We start from the raw sequence: 14,908 nt of genomic DNA, 5'->3' as shown, positions 1-14,908 counted from the left end.
CGTATGCAGAGCGACGGAGAATCATCTCGAGACTCTTAGCAATTCTCTGTTTGTGTTAACGAAAATGACCATTTTAAATCGCTTGAAACAGACGCGATAGCTGATTCGAACGAGTGATGTTGTGATGTTCCACGGCGGCCTTCATCTCTGTAATGTACAAAATCTGCGTCACCGTCTCTGCTCTGTCGTCATCGTGTAAAACGTTTCTGATTGGTGCCGCGATTTCGACGGATTGGAAATGGGTTTCAATGGGCTCTTTGCCAGACCCACTTGCAGAGCAAATCTAAATTTGCCGGAAGTGGTCTGGGTTTTCCCAGGCTAGGTTGCGCTGCTTCCAGTAGTGTATATTTATTTTAGTGCTTTTATCCAATCATATTTCAGCCATCATGTGTTGCCAGGGTCAAATATATCTGCCTCGAGACTTTCAGAATTGATAGTGCGGGCACCTATGCTTTAACCAATCAGATAATCAGTCAGATTTATTCAGCCAATCAGATTTCGAGTTGACTGCACCAGGGACCAGAGCCATAGACAGATGGGTAGTATGTTTCCCTGAATGTTAATGAATTGGTTAGTAGACAGACCACACTGTCACAAAAAATTTAGTCTAAAATTTAGTCTAAAACTAACTAAAAATTTTGTCACATGCATTCAGCTACCTCTGGAAGTTGTTGAAAGCGGAAAAGCTCAAGATATTTTAGACCTCATTTAACATCATCCACTTTATCTTATTAACCAAACCCCATTTTAACACCAGGTGTAAAGGGGTTATAAGAAAACAAAGCAGATTGTCAAACAAAAATTATGTCACTAATGCAGCACAAAGAAAACTAAAGACCACAGCTCAAATATTTCCCCAATAGACACTTGGTTACAAGTCTATATCCTCCCACCTAGTAAACACCAAAACCACAAACCATTTTTATAAATATTTATTTTTCTTCAAAAGCAAACACTAAATACAGAAGAGACAGAGTATGCAGCTATGACTTAACTTTATGCAACAACCTCAATATTCCTGGAGATATATGCTTGTTTTGAGTAGTCTGAGAGCGCAGAGATCCTGGATCAGGAGAGCCAGACTGCACCAGAGATTCATAGCTTGAAGAAAGTGGTACATTATTGGGTTCCTCCAGAGGTTCGGAGTCAAGACTAGAAAGAGAGCCATAATTTGACTCTGGTATAGGAAAGACCCAGAATCCAGGCTGCTGGGGCACAGATTGGTAATGGATTTGTGGTGACTGGTGGCCACTGGATTGGGACAGAGACTGGTGGGGGGCCTGTCCTTGTTGTTGGCCACTAGGCCAGACCACAGACTCGTATCTAGTTTGGACTAACTGCAGGCCACTGGACCGGTCAATAGCTTGTGAGCTAGACTGGGCTGGTTGTTGGATGCTGGACTGGTAGCGGGTTTGTGCTAACTGCAAGCCATTGGACTGGTCCACAGACTGTGAGCTGGATTGGGGTGGTTGTTGGATGCTGAATTGGGCTGGTTGTTGGATGCTGGGCTGGTCCACAGACTGTGAGCTGGCTTGTGCTGACGGCAGGCCACTGGACTCGTCCACAGACTGTGAGCTGGCTTGTGCTGATGGCAGGCAACTAGGCTGGTACACAGACTGGTGTTGGGCTTGTGCTGACTGCAGGCCACTGGATTGGTACATAGACTGATAGCGGGCTTGTGCTGACTGCAGGCCACTGGGCTGGGACACAGACTGGTAGCGGGCTTGTGCCGACTGCAGGCCACTGGGCTGTGACACAGACTGGTAGCGGGCTTGTGCTGACTGCAGGCCACTGGGCCTGTACAGAGACTGGTAGTGGGCTTGTGCTGATGGCAGGCCACTAGGCTGGTACACAGACTGGTAGCGGGTGTGTGCTGACGGCAGGCCACTGGACTGGTCCACAGACTGGTAGCTGGATTGGGTTAGTTGTTGGATGCTGGACTGGTCCACAGACTGGGAGCTGGATTGGTCTGGTTGTTGGATGCTGGAGTTGTCCACAGACTGTGAGGTGAAAGGTGATGACAGCAGACCACTGGATTGATCCACAGCCTGGGAGCTAGATTGGGCTGGTTGTTGGGTTCTGGACTGGTCCAAAGTCTGTGAGCGGTCTTGTGATGACAGCAGGCCACTGGACTGGTCCACAGACTGGTACTGAGCTTGTGCTGACTGCAGGCGACTGGGCCGGGACACAGACTGGTAGCGGGTTTGTGCTGACTGCAGGCTACCAGGCCGGGACACAGACTGGTAGCGGGTTTGTGCTGACTGCAGGCCACTGGGCTGGGACACAGACTGGTAGCGGTCTTGTGATGACAGCAGGCCACTGGACTGGTCCACAGACTGGTACTGAGCTTGTGCTGACTGCAGGCGACTGGGCCGGGACACAGACTGGTAGCGGTCTTGTGCTGACTGCAGGCCACTAGGCTGGTACACAGACTGGTAGCGGGTTTGTGCTGACTGCAGGCCACTGGGCTGGGACACAGACTGGTAGCGGGCTTGTGCAGACTGCATCCCACTAGGCCAGACCCCAGACAGGTATCTAGCTTGTGTTAACTGCAGGCCACTGGGCTGGTCGACAGACTGTGAGCTGGATTGGTCTGGTTGTTGGATGCTGGACTGGTCAACAGACTGGGAGCTGGATTGGTCTGGTTTTTGGATGCTGGACTGGTCCACAGCCTGGGAGCTGGATTGGTCTGGTTGTTGGATGCTGGACTGGTCCACAGCCTGGGAGCTGGATTGGTCTGGTTGTTGGATGCTGGACTGGTCCACAGACAGGTAGCTGGATTGGGTTGGTTGTTGGATGCTGGAGTTGTCCACAGACTGTGAGGTGAAAGGTGATGACAGCAGGCCACTGGATTGATCCACAGCCTGGGAGCTAGATTGGTCTGGTTGTTGGGTTCTGGACTGATCCAAAGTCTGTGACCAGTCTTGTGATGACAGCAGGCCACTGGACTGGTCCACAGACTGGTAGTGAGCTTGTGCTGATTGCAGGCGACTGGGCCAGGACACAGACTGGTAGCGGGTTTGTGCTGACTGCAGGCCACTAGACTGGTAGCGGGTTTGTGCTGACTGCAGGCCACTAGACTGGTAGCGGGTTTGTGCTGACTGCAGGCCACCAGGCCGGGACACAGACTGGTAGCGGTCTTGTGCTGACTGCAGGCCACTAGGCTGGTACACAGACTCGTAGCGGGCTGGTGCAGACTGCAGGCCACTGGGCTGGGACACAGACTGGTAGCGGGCTGGTGCAGACTGCAGGCCACTGGGCTGGGACACAGACTGGTAGCGGGCTGGTGCAGACTGCAGGCCACTGGGCTGGGACACAGACTGGTAGCGGGCTTGTGCAGACTGCAGGCCACTGGACTGGCCGACAGACTGTGAGCTGGCTTGGGCTGGTTGTTGGATGCTGGACTGGTCCACAGACTGTGAGCTGGCTTGTGCTGACTGCAGGCCACTAGGCTGGTACACAGACTGGTAGCGGGCTTGTGCTGATGGCAGGCCACTAGGCTGGTACACAGACTGGTAGCGGGTGTGTGATGACTGCAGGCCACTGGGCCGGGACATAGACTGGTAGCGGGCTTGTGCAGACTGCATGCCACTAGGCCAGACCCCAGACAGGTATCTAGCTTGTGTTAACTGCAGGGCACTGGGCTGGTCGACAGACTGTGAGCTGACTTGTGCTGACGGCAGGCCACTGGACTGGTCCACAGACTGTGAGCTGGATTGGTCTGGTTGTTGGATGCTGGACTGGTCCACAGACTGGGAGCTGGATTGGTCTGGTTGTTGGATGCTGGACTGGTCCACAGACTGGGAGCTGGATTGGTCTGGTTGTTGGATGCTGGACTGGTCCACAGACTGTGAGCTGGATTGGTCTGGTTGTTGGATGCTGGACTGGTCCACAGACTGTGAGCTGGATTGGTCTGGTTGTTGGATGCTGGACTGGTCCACAGACGGGGAGCTGGATTGGTCTGGTTGTTGGATGCTGGACTGGTCCACAGCCTGGGAGCTGGATTGGGTTGGTTGTTGGATTCTGGACTGGTCCACAGACTGGGAGCTGGATTGGTCTGGTTGTTGGATGCTGGACTGGTCCACAGACTGGGTGCTGGATTGGGCTGGTTGTTGTATGCTGGACTGGTCTACAGACTGGGAGCTGGTTTGGGCTGGTTGTTGGATGCTGGAGTTGTCCACAGACTGTGAGGTGAAAGGTGATGACAGCAGGCCACTGGATTGATCCACAGCCTGGGAGCTAGATTGGTCTGGTTGTTGGGTTCTGGACTGGTCCAAAGTCTGTGAGCGGTCTTGTGATGACAGCAGGCCACTGGACTGGTCCACAGACTGGTAGTGAGCTTGTGCTGATTGCAGGCGACTGGGCCGGGACACAGACTGGTAGCGGGTTTGTGCTGACTGCAGGCCACTAGCCTGGTAGCGGGTTTGTGCTGACTGCAGGCCACCAGGCCGGGACACAGACTGGTAGCGGTCTTGTGCTGACTGCAGGCCACTAGGCTGGTACACAGACTGGTAGCGGGTTTGTGCTGACTGCAGGCCACTAGGCTGGTACACAGACTGGTAGCGGGCTTGTGCTGACTGCAGGCCACTGGGCTGGGACACAGACTGGTAGCGGGCTGGTGCAGACTGCAGGCCACTGGGCTGGGACACAGACTGGTAGCGGGCTTGTGCAGACTGCAGGCCACTGGACTGGCCGCCAGACTGTGAGCTGGCTTGTGCTGACTGCAGGCCACTAGGCTGGTACACAGACTGGTAGCGGGCTTGTGCTGATGGCAGGCCACTAGGCTGGTCCACAGACTGGTAGTGAGCTTGTGCTGATTGCAGGCGACTGGGCCGGGACACAGACTGGTAGCTGTCTTGTGCTGACTGCAGGCCACCAGGCCGAGACACAGACTGGTAGCTGTCTTGTGCTGACTGCAGGCCACTAGGCTGGTACACAGACTGGTAGCGGGTTTGTGCTGACTGCAGGCCACTAGGCTGGTACACAGACTGGTAGCGGGCTGGTGAAGACTGCAGGCCACTGGACTGGCCGACAGACTGTGAGCTGGCTTGTGCTGACTGCAGGCCACTAGGCTGGTACACAGACTGGTAGCGGGCTTGTGCTGATGGCAGGCCACTAGGCTGGTACACAGACTGGTAGCGGGTGTGTGATGACTGCAGGCCACTGGGCCGGGACACAGACTGGTAGCGGGCTTGTGCAGACTGCATGCCACTAGGCCAGACCCTAGACAGGTATCTAGCTTGTGTTAAGTTCAGGCCACTGGGCTGGTCGACAGACTGTGAGCTGACTTGTGCTGACGGCAGGCCACTGGACTGGTCCACAGACTGTGAGCTGGATTGGTCTGGTTGTTGGATGCTGGACTGGTCCACAGACTGGGAGCTGGATTGGTCTGGTAGTTGGATGCTGGACTGGTCCACAGACTGGGAGCTGGATTGGTCTGGTTGTTGGATGCTGGACTGGTCCACAGACTGGGAGCTGGATTGGTCTGGTTGTTGGATGCTGGACTGGTCCACAGACAGGTAGCTGGATTGGGTTGGTTGTTGGATGCTGGACTGGTCCACAGACTGGGAGCTGGATTGGTCTGGTTGTTGGATGCTGGACTGGTCCACAGACTGGGAGCTGGATTGGTCTGGTTGTTGGATGCTGGACTGGTCCACAGACTGGGAGCTGGATTGGTCTGGTTGTTGGATGCTGGACTGGTCCACAGACAGGTAGCTGGATTGGTCTGGTTGTTGGATGCTGGACTGGTCCACAGACTGGAAGCTGGATTGGTCTGGTTGTTGGATGCTGGTCTGGTCCACAGACTGTGAGGTGAAAGGTGACGACGGCAGGCCACTGGACTGGTCCACAGCCTGGGAGCTGGATTGGGCTGGTTGTTGTATGCTGGACTGTTCCACAGCCTGGGAGCTGGATTGGGCAGGTTGTTGGGTGCTGGACTGGTCCAAAGTCTGTGAGCTGTCTTGTGATGACAGCAAGCCACTAGGCTGGTACACAGACTGGTAGCGGGTTTGTGCTGACTGCAGGCCACTAGGCTGGTACACAGACTGGTAGCGGGTTTGTGCTGACTGCAGGCCACTAGGCTGGTACACAGACTGGTAACGGTTTTGTGCTGACTGCAGGCCACTGGGCCGGTAAACAGACTGGTAGCGGGTTTGTGCTGACTGCAGGCCACTGGGCTGGTATTTGGCCTTTCCTGGTTGCTGGCCACTAGGCCAGACCCCAGACAGGTATCTAGCTTGTGTTAACTGCAGGCCACTGGACTGGTCGACAGACTGTGAGCTGGCTTGTGCTGACGGCAGGCCACTGGACTGGTCCACAACCTGAGAGCTGGATTGGGCTGGTTGTTGGATGCTGGACTGGTCCACTGCCTGGGAGCTGGATTGGGCTGGTTGTTGGACGCTGGACTGGTCCAAAGTCTGTGAGATGTCTTGTGCTGACTGCAGGCCACTGGGCTGGTACACAGACTGGTAGCGGGCTTGTGCCGACTGCAGGCCACTGGGCTGGGACACAGACTGGTAACGGGCCTGTCCTGGTTGTTGGCCACTAGGCCAGACCACAGATTGGTATCTAGCTTGTGCCAACTGCAGGCCACTGGACTTGTCCACAGACTGTGAGCTGGCTTGTGCGGACGGCAGGCAACTAGGCTGGTACACAGACTGGTAAGATGTTTGTGCTGACTGCAGGCCACTGGGCCGGGATACAGACTGGTAAGATGCTTGTGCTGACTGCAGGCCACTAGGCCGGGACACAGACTGGTACGATGCTTGGCCTGACTGCATGCCACTGGGCCAGGACACAGACTGGTAGCGTGCTTCTGCTGACTGCAGGCCACTGGGCCGGGGGATAGACTGGTAGCGGGCTTGTGCTGACTGCAGGCCACTGGGCAAGAACACAGACTGGTAGTGGGCCTGTCCTGGTTGTTGACCACTAGGCCAGACCACAGACTGGTATTTGTCTTGTGCTAACTGCAGGCCACTGGACTGGTCCACAGACTGGGAGCTGGATTGGGGTGGTTGGTTGATGCTGGACTGGTCCACAGATAGGGAGCTGGCTTGTGCCGATGAAAGTCCACTGGTCTGGTCAACAGATTGCAATGCAGTTTGGCCTGATTGTGGGATGCTGGACTGGTCCACAGACTGGGAGCTGGCTTGTGCCGACTGGTCCACAGATTGAGAGATGACTTGTGCCGACTGGTCCACAGACTGTGAGCTGGCTTGTGCCGACTGGTCCACAGACTGTGAGCTGGCTTGTGCCGACTGGTCCACAGACTGTGAGCTGGCTTGTGCTGATGGAAATCCACTGGACTGGGAGCTGGCTTGTGCCGACTGGTCCACAGATTGAGAGATGACTTGTGCCGACTGGTCCACAGACTGTGAGCTGGCTTGTGCCGACTGGTCCACAGACTGTGAGCTGGCTTGTGCCGACTGGTCCACAGACTGTGAGCTGGCTTGTGCTGATGGAAATCCACTGGACTGGTCAACAGATTGCAAGGCAGTTTGGCCTGATTGTGGGATGCTGGACTGGTCCACAAGGGTCATACTTGTACCCATTGCAGTGCTCACAGAACCAGAAACAAGACCGTCACTGCCAGCTGAAGAGAAGAGAGATCCTTGAAGTTGACTTCCAGCATCAGAACCAGGCTTATACATGTTAGTCATTGGTCCAAAGCCAGAAGAGCCATTTTGAGGACTATAGTTTACACTGCTAGAAACACCCTTAACTTGTGCAGCACTGTAAGTGATATTCATAGATCTTTGAGGATTAATGGGATATGACACATCATCCCAGCTGTTGGAACTTCGTGGTTTCACATCATACTTCACGGGGAAACCAGCCTCATTGTATACAGGATAACTCCTGACAAAACCATCAACTACAAACAAGAAAAAGGGAAAGAAATCAAACAGACATGTTAGCAAACCTAAAATTATAGAACTGATAAACCTTACCACTTCCAATATAGCCACAGACACAAAGACTGAGAAGTGCCAAAGAACAACTGTAAAAGAAGAAGAAAACAAACTGTTAGACAAATGCCAGTTGTTAACAAATGCCCAATATTACAATTTATCATCTTACCTTAAGAGTCGGATAGTGGTACCCTCCATGGCCAACCAAAAACACAGCTCAACAAGACCACTACAAAATCATAAAAACATACTTGCCCCCCAACACATGTTAGTGTTTCTGAACTGGGCTTTTTATAGTGCCAGCAACTGCCATTTACTAATTGTTTCCTGACAATCAGTTGTCATGGGAACATGTAATACTCAATTATTAGGTTCAGGTGTCACAACTCAGATCATGACAACAAACATTTAATTTGCAATATTTACTTTTTTTATCCTATGATTACTGAACAGAAAGACAGCAGACAAAATGCTTTTTGGCATTCTATTTTAATGTTTTAAAAAAAAATATGAGCATCAATTTTTATTCTATTTTAATTTGAAATATTTTTTAGCATTTAAGGGAGCAGTAGTATGCTGACTGTTCATATGTCTTATAGCATTGATTTGGTCAAGCATCTGTATATGCAGTTAAAAGTTCACACATACTCATGCAAGAGAAACCTCAAATGATTTCAAAGTAAGCCTCCAGAGTCAAGGGACCTTAAACCCAATGTTATAAAGAGAGAGCCACTAGCAAAACAATAAAACAAGGTGTTGTAACATTAAGTGAATTAAAATTAAGCCTATTGCTATTTTTCACTTTGTAGCCTTCTCAGAGAATTTGTTTAATATGTTATAATAAATTCCCTCCAATGCTCTCATGCTCTGTTTATTTTTTTATTAGACTAATAATTTAGATGCTTTCTGCTAATTTAAATGTTAGCAAATTCCTGGGGGGCAAGTCTTTGCCCTCTTAATTGATGACAGATTGTTGATTCCCCTGTTTTTTTTTTGTTTTTTTTGGTATCTATTACTTCTAAACTCATGTCAGCACAATGGCTGTCATTTCTTTAGAAATGGTCCATCTGAAGATTTTGGAAGGAGTACTTTTTTTTCTTATAACTGGAAAAAAAATATTTTCTCATATATATTAATCATTATACGAAAATATATTTAAAATGCCTACACAATGACTTGAATACACCTTTGTATAATGAACAGATTTCTGAATAAAAATTCATTTTGAATTTTTGTGTTGCCATTATAAAAAAAGTAACAGCAAGCACACACTTGGAGGCCGTTTACAGGACAATGTGTTTACCCTTCATTTACTCAACAATGTCATTTTGGGAGCCTGAAAACGCAAAAAAAATTACGCAAAAAAGTTATTGTCTCGGTTTAAACTACAAAAATATGAATTTTTTATTTTTTTTTACTACAAAGTGACCTATGGTTGTGATTATGCCAACCAGCATAATACAGAGGTTTTAACCATTTTCATGGACCTGTGTGAATGGGGATCATGTTGACAACGTTGTCGCATGTGCGTTAAAAAACGCAAAGGACAAACCTTTTCGTTTTTAGTACATTGTTGTCATGTAAACGCACCCAGATGGGAAAACTGAGGCATGGAAATGTGTATTTGAGATTGTGGGGATTCAAAGTAGGTTTAAATAATCGAACAGTCTTTACAATGAACTATAATTACTTAAAGCAACAAAACAACATAAATCATTAAATGTATAATATTTTGATTAACTTACTAATATTTTGTATTATAACTGTGAAGATTAAGTGCTGTTAGAACCTCTACAAATGCACATATTATGACAACCAATCATAAAAACGCCCACAAACGACATCAATGTATATAAAATAGCGACCTGTGTAGACAGACACATTCAAACAAATAAGGAATGACACTAAAAAAGCTGCCAATTAATTCCAAAACATTGCTGGATCTCCTGGTCAGTAAATTACTGTACTAGTAGACTACAAGTTTTGATTTGCAGCAGTTTATAGCCTACTTACCACGATTAACCATAAAATAAGTTAATATTTGGACCAATAAGCTATATAATGTTTCCCATTTTTGCATATCAGCCTGACTTCATTACTTGACCCAAGCAGTTGTAATAAGTTCAATGGAATTACAGCTGTGCCTATATAGACAGTAATCTTCGAAACCAATAACATAAGACCCTGTTTACACCAGTAGACAAGGGAGACACATTCCCATTTACACCAGGCATTTTAATCTGTCTCTTTTATCCACTTTCAACCACTTCTGTCCTGATTTATTTGACGGGATGGTCTATGGGTGTCATGTCTAGTTTTGGTGTTGTTACATGTTCATGTTTCATGTCTTATTTCGTGTTTTTTACAGTTATGTTATCCTGCCATGTGCTCCTCTTAGTCATGTGATTCCTTTCATGTGATTATGTCATGTGCTTCCTTGTTTAATGTTTTGTTCTCATTGGTTCATTGTTTAATTATGGTCACAGGTGTCTTGTCAAATCATTAGTTCTCTTACGAGAGTTCTCTCGTACTGTGTCGAAGATGCTATACGCTACGAGAAAGATTCTTTCTCGAGATATTGAAGCCAAAAATTAATCCTTCATTTTGTAATAATGTAAAACGCGCAGGCCTTGGGCGTGGCCTAGGATTATAAATGTCCGAGCACGGCTGTCATTCTCTGATTTTCATATCTTCAGCGAAGCTCCCGCATTGCTGGATCCTGAGAGGAAGCCGCCACAGCCGTTGAGAAGCATCACTGCAGGACGTGCCTTCTCAACTGAAGCCGCTGGTCGACATCTCGCCGCCTTCAGCCGCCGTTCCCTGCATCGTTATCCGACGTGGAATATATATTTTTGTGTGTGTGTTCGCCGCTGCGTCACACATTTTTTCCACCACTAAAAGAGCCGAGCGTCTTTTTAAAGATGCCTCGCAACACCTGTGGCTCGTGTAGAGCTCCACTCGGCGACGGGGACCACCATGTGATCTGTGTTTCCTGCCTGGGTGAGGACCACGCAGCTCTAGCTCTCGCTGATGGTGGCCGCCATCACTGTGAAGCGATGCCTATGGTGACTCTGAGGACTCGCCTGGCTTCGTTCACTGAAGCTGCACTTCCGCGATTTTTACTAAAAAAAAGATTTTTACTAAATCTGAAAAGAGTGTATTTTCTGGTGTCCCGGCCACGGCCGATGGTGTAATGTGTGTAACTGTAATGCCCACAACTCAGTGCCCATTCGTACACACAAGCACAGCCCTACACAATACAGGGCTTGCACACATAAAAACGACTCATGTTGATTGTGCATCACATGTAGTGAACGTGCCCACTATTCAGTGCCCACAAACACTACACACTGCATGTCCCACGGTTTCTGTAAAAACTAAACCAATGCACGGTCAGTCAGTTCTAATAGACAGTACTCCCAGTGCTATTAATGTGCCCGCTGTCACGCACCCACATTTATTCCCAGACATGCCGAGCCCTACGGGGCTGAGCGAGCTGAGCGCGCGCGGGCTGCCCGCTCGATTAAAGGATTAGTTAACTTTTAAAAAAACTTTTGCTGATAATTTACTCACTCCCATGTCATCCAAGATGTCCATGTCTTTCTTTCTTCAGTCGAAAAGAAATTAAGGTTTTTGATGAAAACATTTCTCCATATAATGGACGTCAATGGGTACCAAACGGTTCAAGGTCAAAATGACAGTGTCAGTACAGCTTCAAAGTGCTTTAAACGATACCAGACGATGAATACGGGTCTTATCTAGCGAAACGATCGCTTATTTCAAAAATAAATAAAAAAGTTTAAGATTTATAAGCACAAATGCTCGCCTTGCTCTGTTCTGTGATGCACGTCCCTCCTCTATTCCTCTAAATGGTCTGTGTTCTCTGGCTGGTGCTCAGCCCGGGGCGTATCACCCCTACAGTGCGGGGAAACAGAGGTTCTCTCCTTCCTACAAGAGCTGCTGGATAAGGGTAGGACCCCATCTACGCTCAAAGTTTACGTGGCGGCTATAGCAGCGTTTGTCAATCCAATGCTTGGTCACTTGGTTGGAACAACCTGGTTGTTCGTTTCCTTAAAGGAGAGGGGGAACGGACTCCGACAGCTGTTTTTTTTACAGGGGGAACAGAATCCGACAGCAAAAAAACAGCCGTCGGAATCCGTTCCCCCTGTATTTCTTACACAATGAGGATCTTCTAATATCTATCAAAGTGCTGCATATTATTAGGTCCCAAAAGCCTAGTGGTCAATTCACTGACATATAGAGCAGGTGATTTTTAGGTGACACAAGTAAAAGTCCCGGCTCGTGGACTGTTTTTTTATACAGGGGAAACAGAATCCGACGGCAAAAAACAGCCGTCAGAATCCGTTCCCCCTGTATTTCTTACACAATGAGGAGGATCTTCTAATATCTATCACAGTGCTGAAAATGATTAGGCCTCCACAGCCTAGTGGTCAATGCACTGATTTTAAAATCTGATGATTTTTAGGTGAAATAAGTTCAAGTCCCGGCTAGATGACTTTTTTTGATCCGAAATTTTCCTATCACAATAAAAGGCAAAAACTCTAAAATATGTTTATTTAAACTAATACTCAGTAAGCTGCATCCCCACACAAAATAAAATATGCATTTTTAAGTCACTACATCAACACCTCTCATGATGGGAGTGGGGGAACGGACTCCGACAGCTGTTTTACTCAAACAGTAGAGCATTGGTGCTTGCAATGCCAAGGTCATAGGTTCGATTCCCAGGGAAAGCAGAACCTGATAAGAATACAAAATGTGTACCATGAAATTCAATCTACGTCCCTCTGGATCAAAAATAAGCCAAACGCGTAAATGTAAACGATGGCAGTTAACCTCCATCCACAAAACAAACAAACTACTATCAACCTTTATTCAAGCGACTACATCAACACCTCTCATAATGGGAGTGAGGGAACAGATTCCGACATAAAATTTTTTGCCGTCCGATTCTTTTCCCCCATGTATTTCTTACACTATGAGGATCTTCTAATATCTATCAAAGTGCTGTTAATTAATAGGCCCCCACAGCCTAGTGGTCAGTGCACTGACTTCAAGAGCGGATGATTTTTAGGTGACACAAGTTCAAGTCCTGGCTTGTGGACCTTTTTTTATCCCATTTTTTCCAATCATAGAAAAAGGCAAAAACTATAAAATATATTTATTTAAACTGATACCAGGAAAGCTCCATCCCCACACAAAATAAAATATGCATTATACAGACAGTAGTCTGTACCCATTGACTTCCATAGTAGGGAAAAAAAATACTATGGAAGTCAATGGGTACAGACTACTGTTTGGTTACTGACATTCTTCAAAATCTCTTTCTTTGTGTTCAGCAGAAGAAATAAATTAATACAGGTTTGAAACAACTTGAGGGTGAGTAAATGATGACAGAATTTGAATTTTAAAGTGAACTATCCCTTTAAGAGCTGATGAATTTTAGGTGAAACAAGTTCAAGTCCCGGCTCGATGACTTTTTTTTATCCCATATTTTCCTATCACAATAAAAAAAAAAAAACTCTAAAATATATTTATTTAAACTGATACCAGGTAAGCTCCATCCCCACACAAAATAAAATATGCATTTTTTCAAGCCACTACATCAACACCTTCATGATGGGAGTGGGGGAACAGATTCCGACAGCTGTTTTTATTACAGGGGGAACAGAATCCGACAGCAAAAAAACAGCCGTCGGAATCCGTTCCCCCTGTATTTCTTACACGAGGAGGATCTTCTAATGTCTATCAAAGTGATAAAAATGACTAGGCCTCCACAGCCTAGTGGTCAATGCACTGACTTTAAAAGCTGACGATTTTTAGGTGAAACAAGTTCAAGTCCCGGCTCGATTACTTTTTTTGATCGCATATTTTCCTATCACAATAAAAGGCAAAAACAATAAAATATATTTATTTTACACTGGTGCCATGTAAGCTCCATTCCACACAAAATAAAAAAAGCTTTTTTAGGCCACTACATCAACACCTCTCATGATGGGAGTGGGGGAACGGACTCCGACAGCTGTTTTTTTTTACAGGGGGAACAGAATCCGACGGCAAAAAACAGCCGTCGGAATCCGTTCCCCCTGTATTTCTTACACAATGAGGATCTTCTAATATCTATCAAAGTGCTGAAAATAATTAGGCCTCCACAGCCTAGTGGTCAATGCACTGACTTCGAGAGCTGATGATTTTTAGGTGAAACAAGTTCAAGTCCCGGCTCGATGACTTTTTTTTATCCCATATTTTCCTATCAGAATAAAAGGCAAAAACTCTAAAATATATTTATTTAAACTGATACCAGGTAAGCTCCACCCCCACACAAAATAAAATATGCATTTTTAAGCCACTACATAAACACCTCTCATGATGGGAGTGGGGGAACGGACTCCGACAGCTGTTTTTTTTTACAGGGGGAACAGAATCCGACAGCAAAAAACAGCCGTCGGAATCCGTTCCCCCTGTATTTCTTACACAAGGAGAATCTTCTAATATCTATCAAAGTGCTGAAAATAATTAGGCCTCCACAGCCTAGTGGTCAATGCACTGACTTTAAGAGCTGACGATTTTTAGGTGAAACAAGTTCAAGTCCTGGCTCGATTACTTTTTTTGATCCCATTTTTTCCTATCACAATAAAATAAAATAAAAATCTAAAATATATTTATTTAAACTGATACCAGGTAAGCTCCATCCCCACATAAAATAAAATATGCATTTTTTAAGCCACTACATCAACATCTCTCATAATGGGAGTGGGGGAACAGAATCCGACAGCAAAAAAACAGCCGTCGGAATCCGTTCCCCCTGTATTTCTTACACGAGGAGGATCTTCTAATATCTATCAAAGTGCTGAAAATGACTAGGCCTCCACAGCCTAGTGGTCAATGCACTAACTTTAAGAGCTGACGATTTTTAGGTGAAACAAGTTCAAGTCCTGGCTCAATTACTTTTTTGATCGCATATTTTCCTATCACAA

The 14,908-nt window shown here is 47.2% G+C and overlaps 1 protein-coding gene across 1 annotated transcript; it reads right to left on the bottom strand.

The window, feature by feature from the left end:
• Positions 1–815: 815 nt before the first annotated feature.
• Positions 816–8,177, bottom strand: LOC306990881 (uncharacterized protein). The gene is made up of 3 exons (XM_079598200.1): positions 8,080–8,177; positions 7,950–7,999; positions 816–7,873 (listed from the first exon to the last, which is right to left on the bottom strand). The coding sequence occupies exons 1-3, from the start codon at positions 8,106–8,108 to the stop codon at positions 984–986; spliced, it is 6,969 nt and encodes a 2,322-aa protein (XP_079454326.1). The 5' UTR covers positions 8,109–8,177; the 3' UTR covers positions 816–983.
• Positions 8,178–14,908: the final 6,731 nt, after the last annotated feature.

This window comes from Phoxinus phoxinus (assembly GCF_949152265.1).
Source record: "Phoxinus phoxinus genome assembly, chromosome: 22".
NCBI lineage: Eukaryota > Metazoa > Chordata > Actinopteri > Cypriniformes > Leuciscidae > Phoxinus > Phoxinus phoxinus.
The sequence above is the reverse complement of the archived record's forward strand: the minus strand, read 5'-3'. Positions and strand labels throughout refer to the sequence as shown.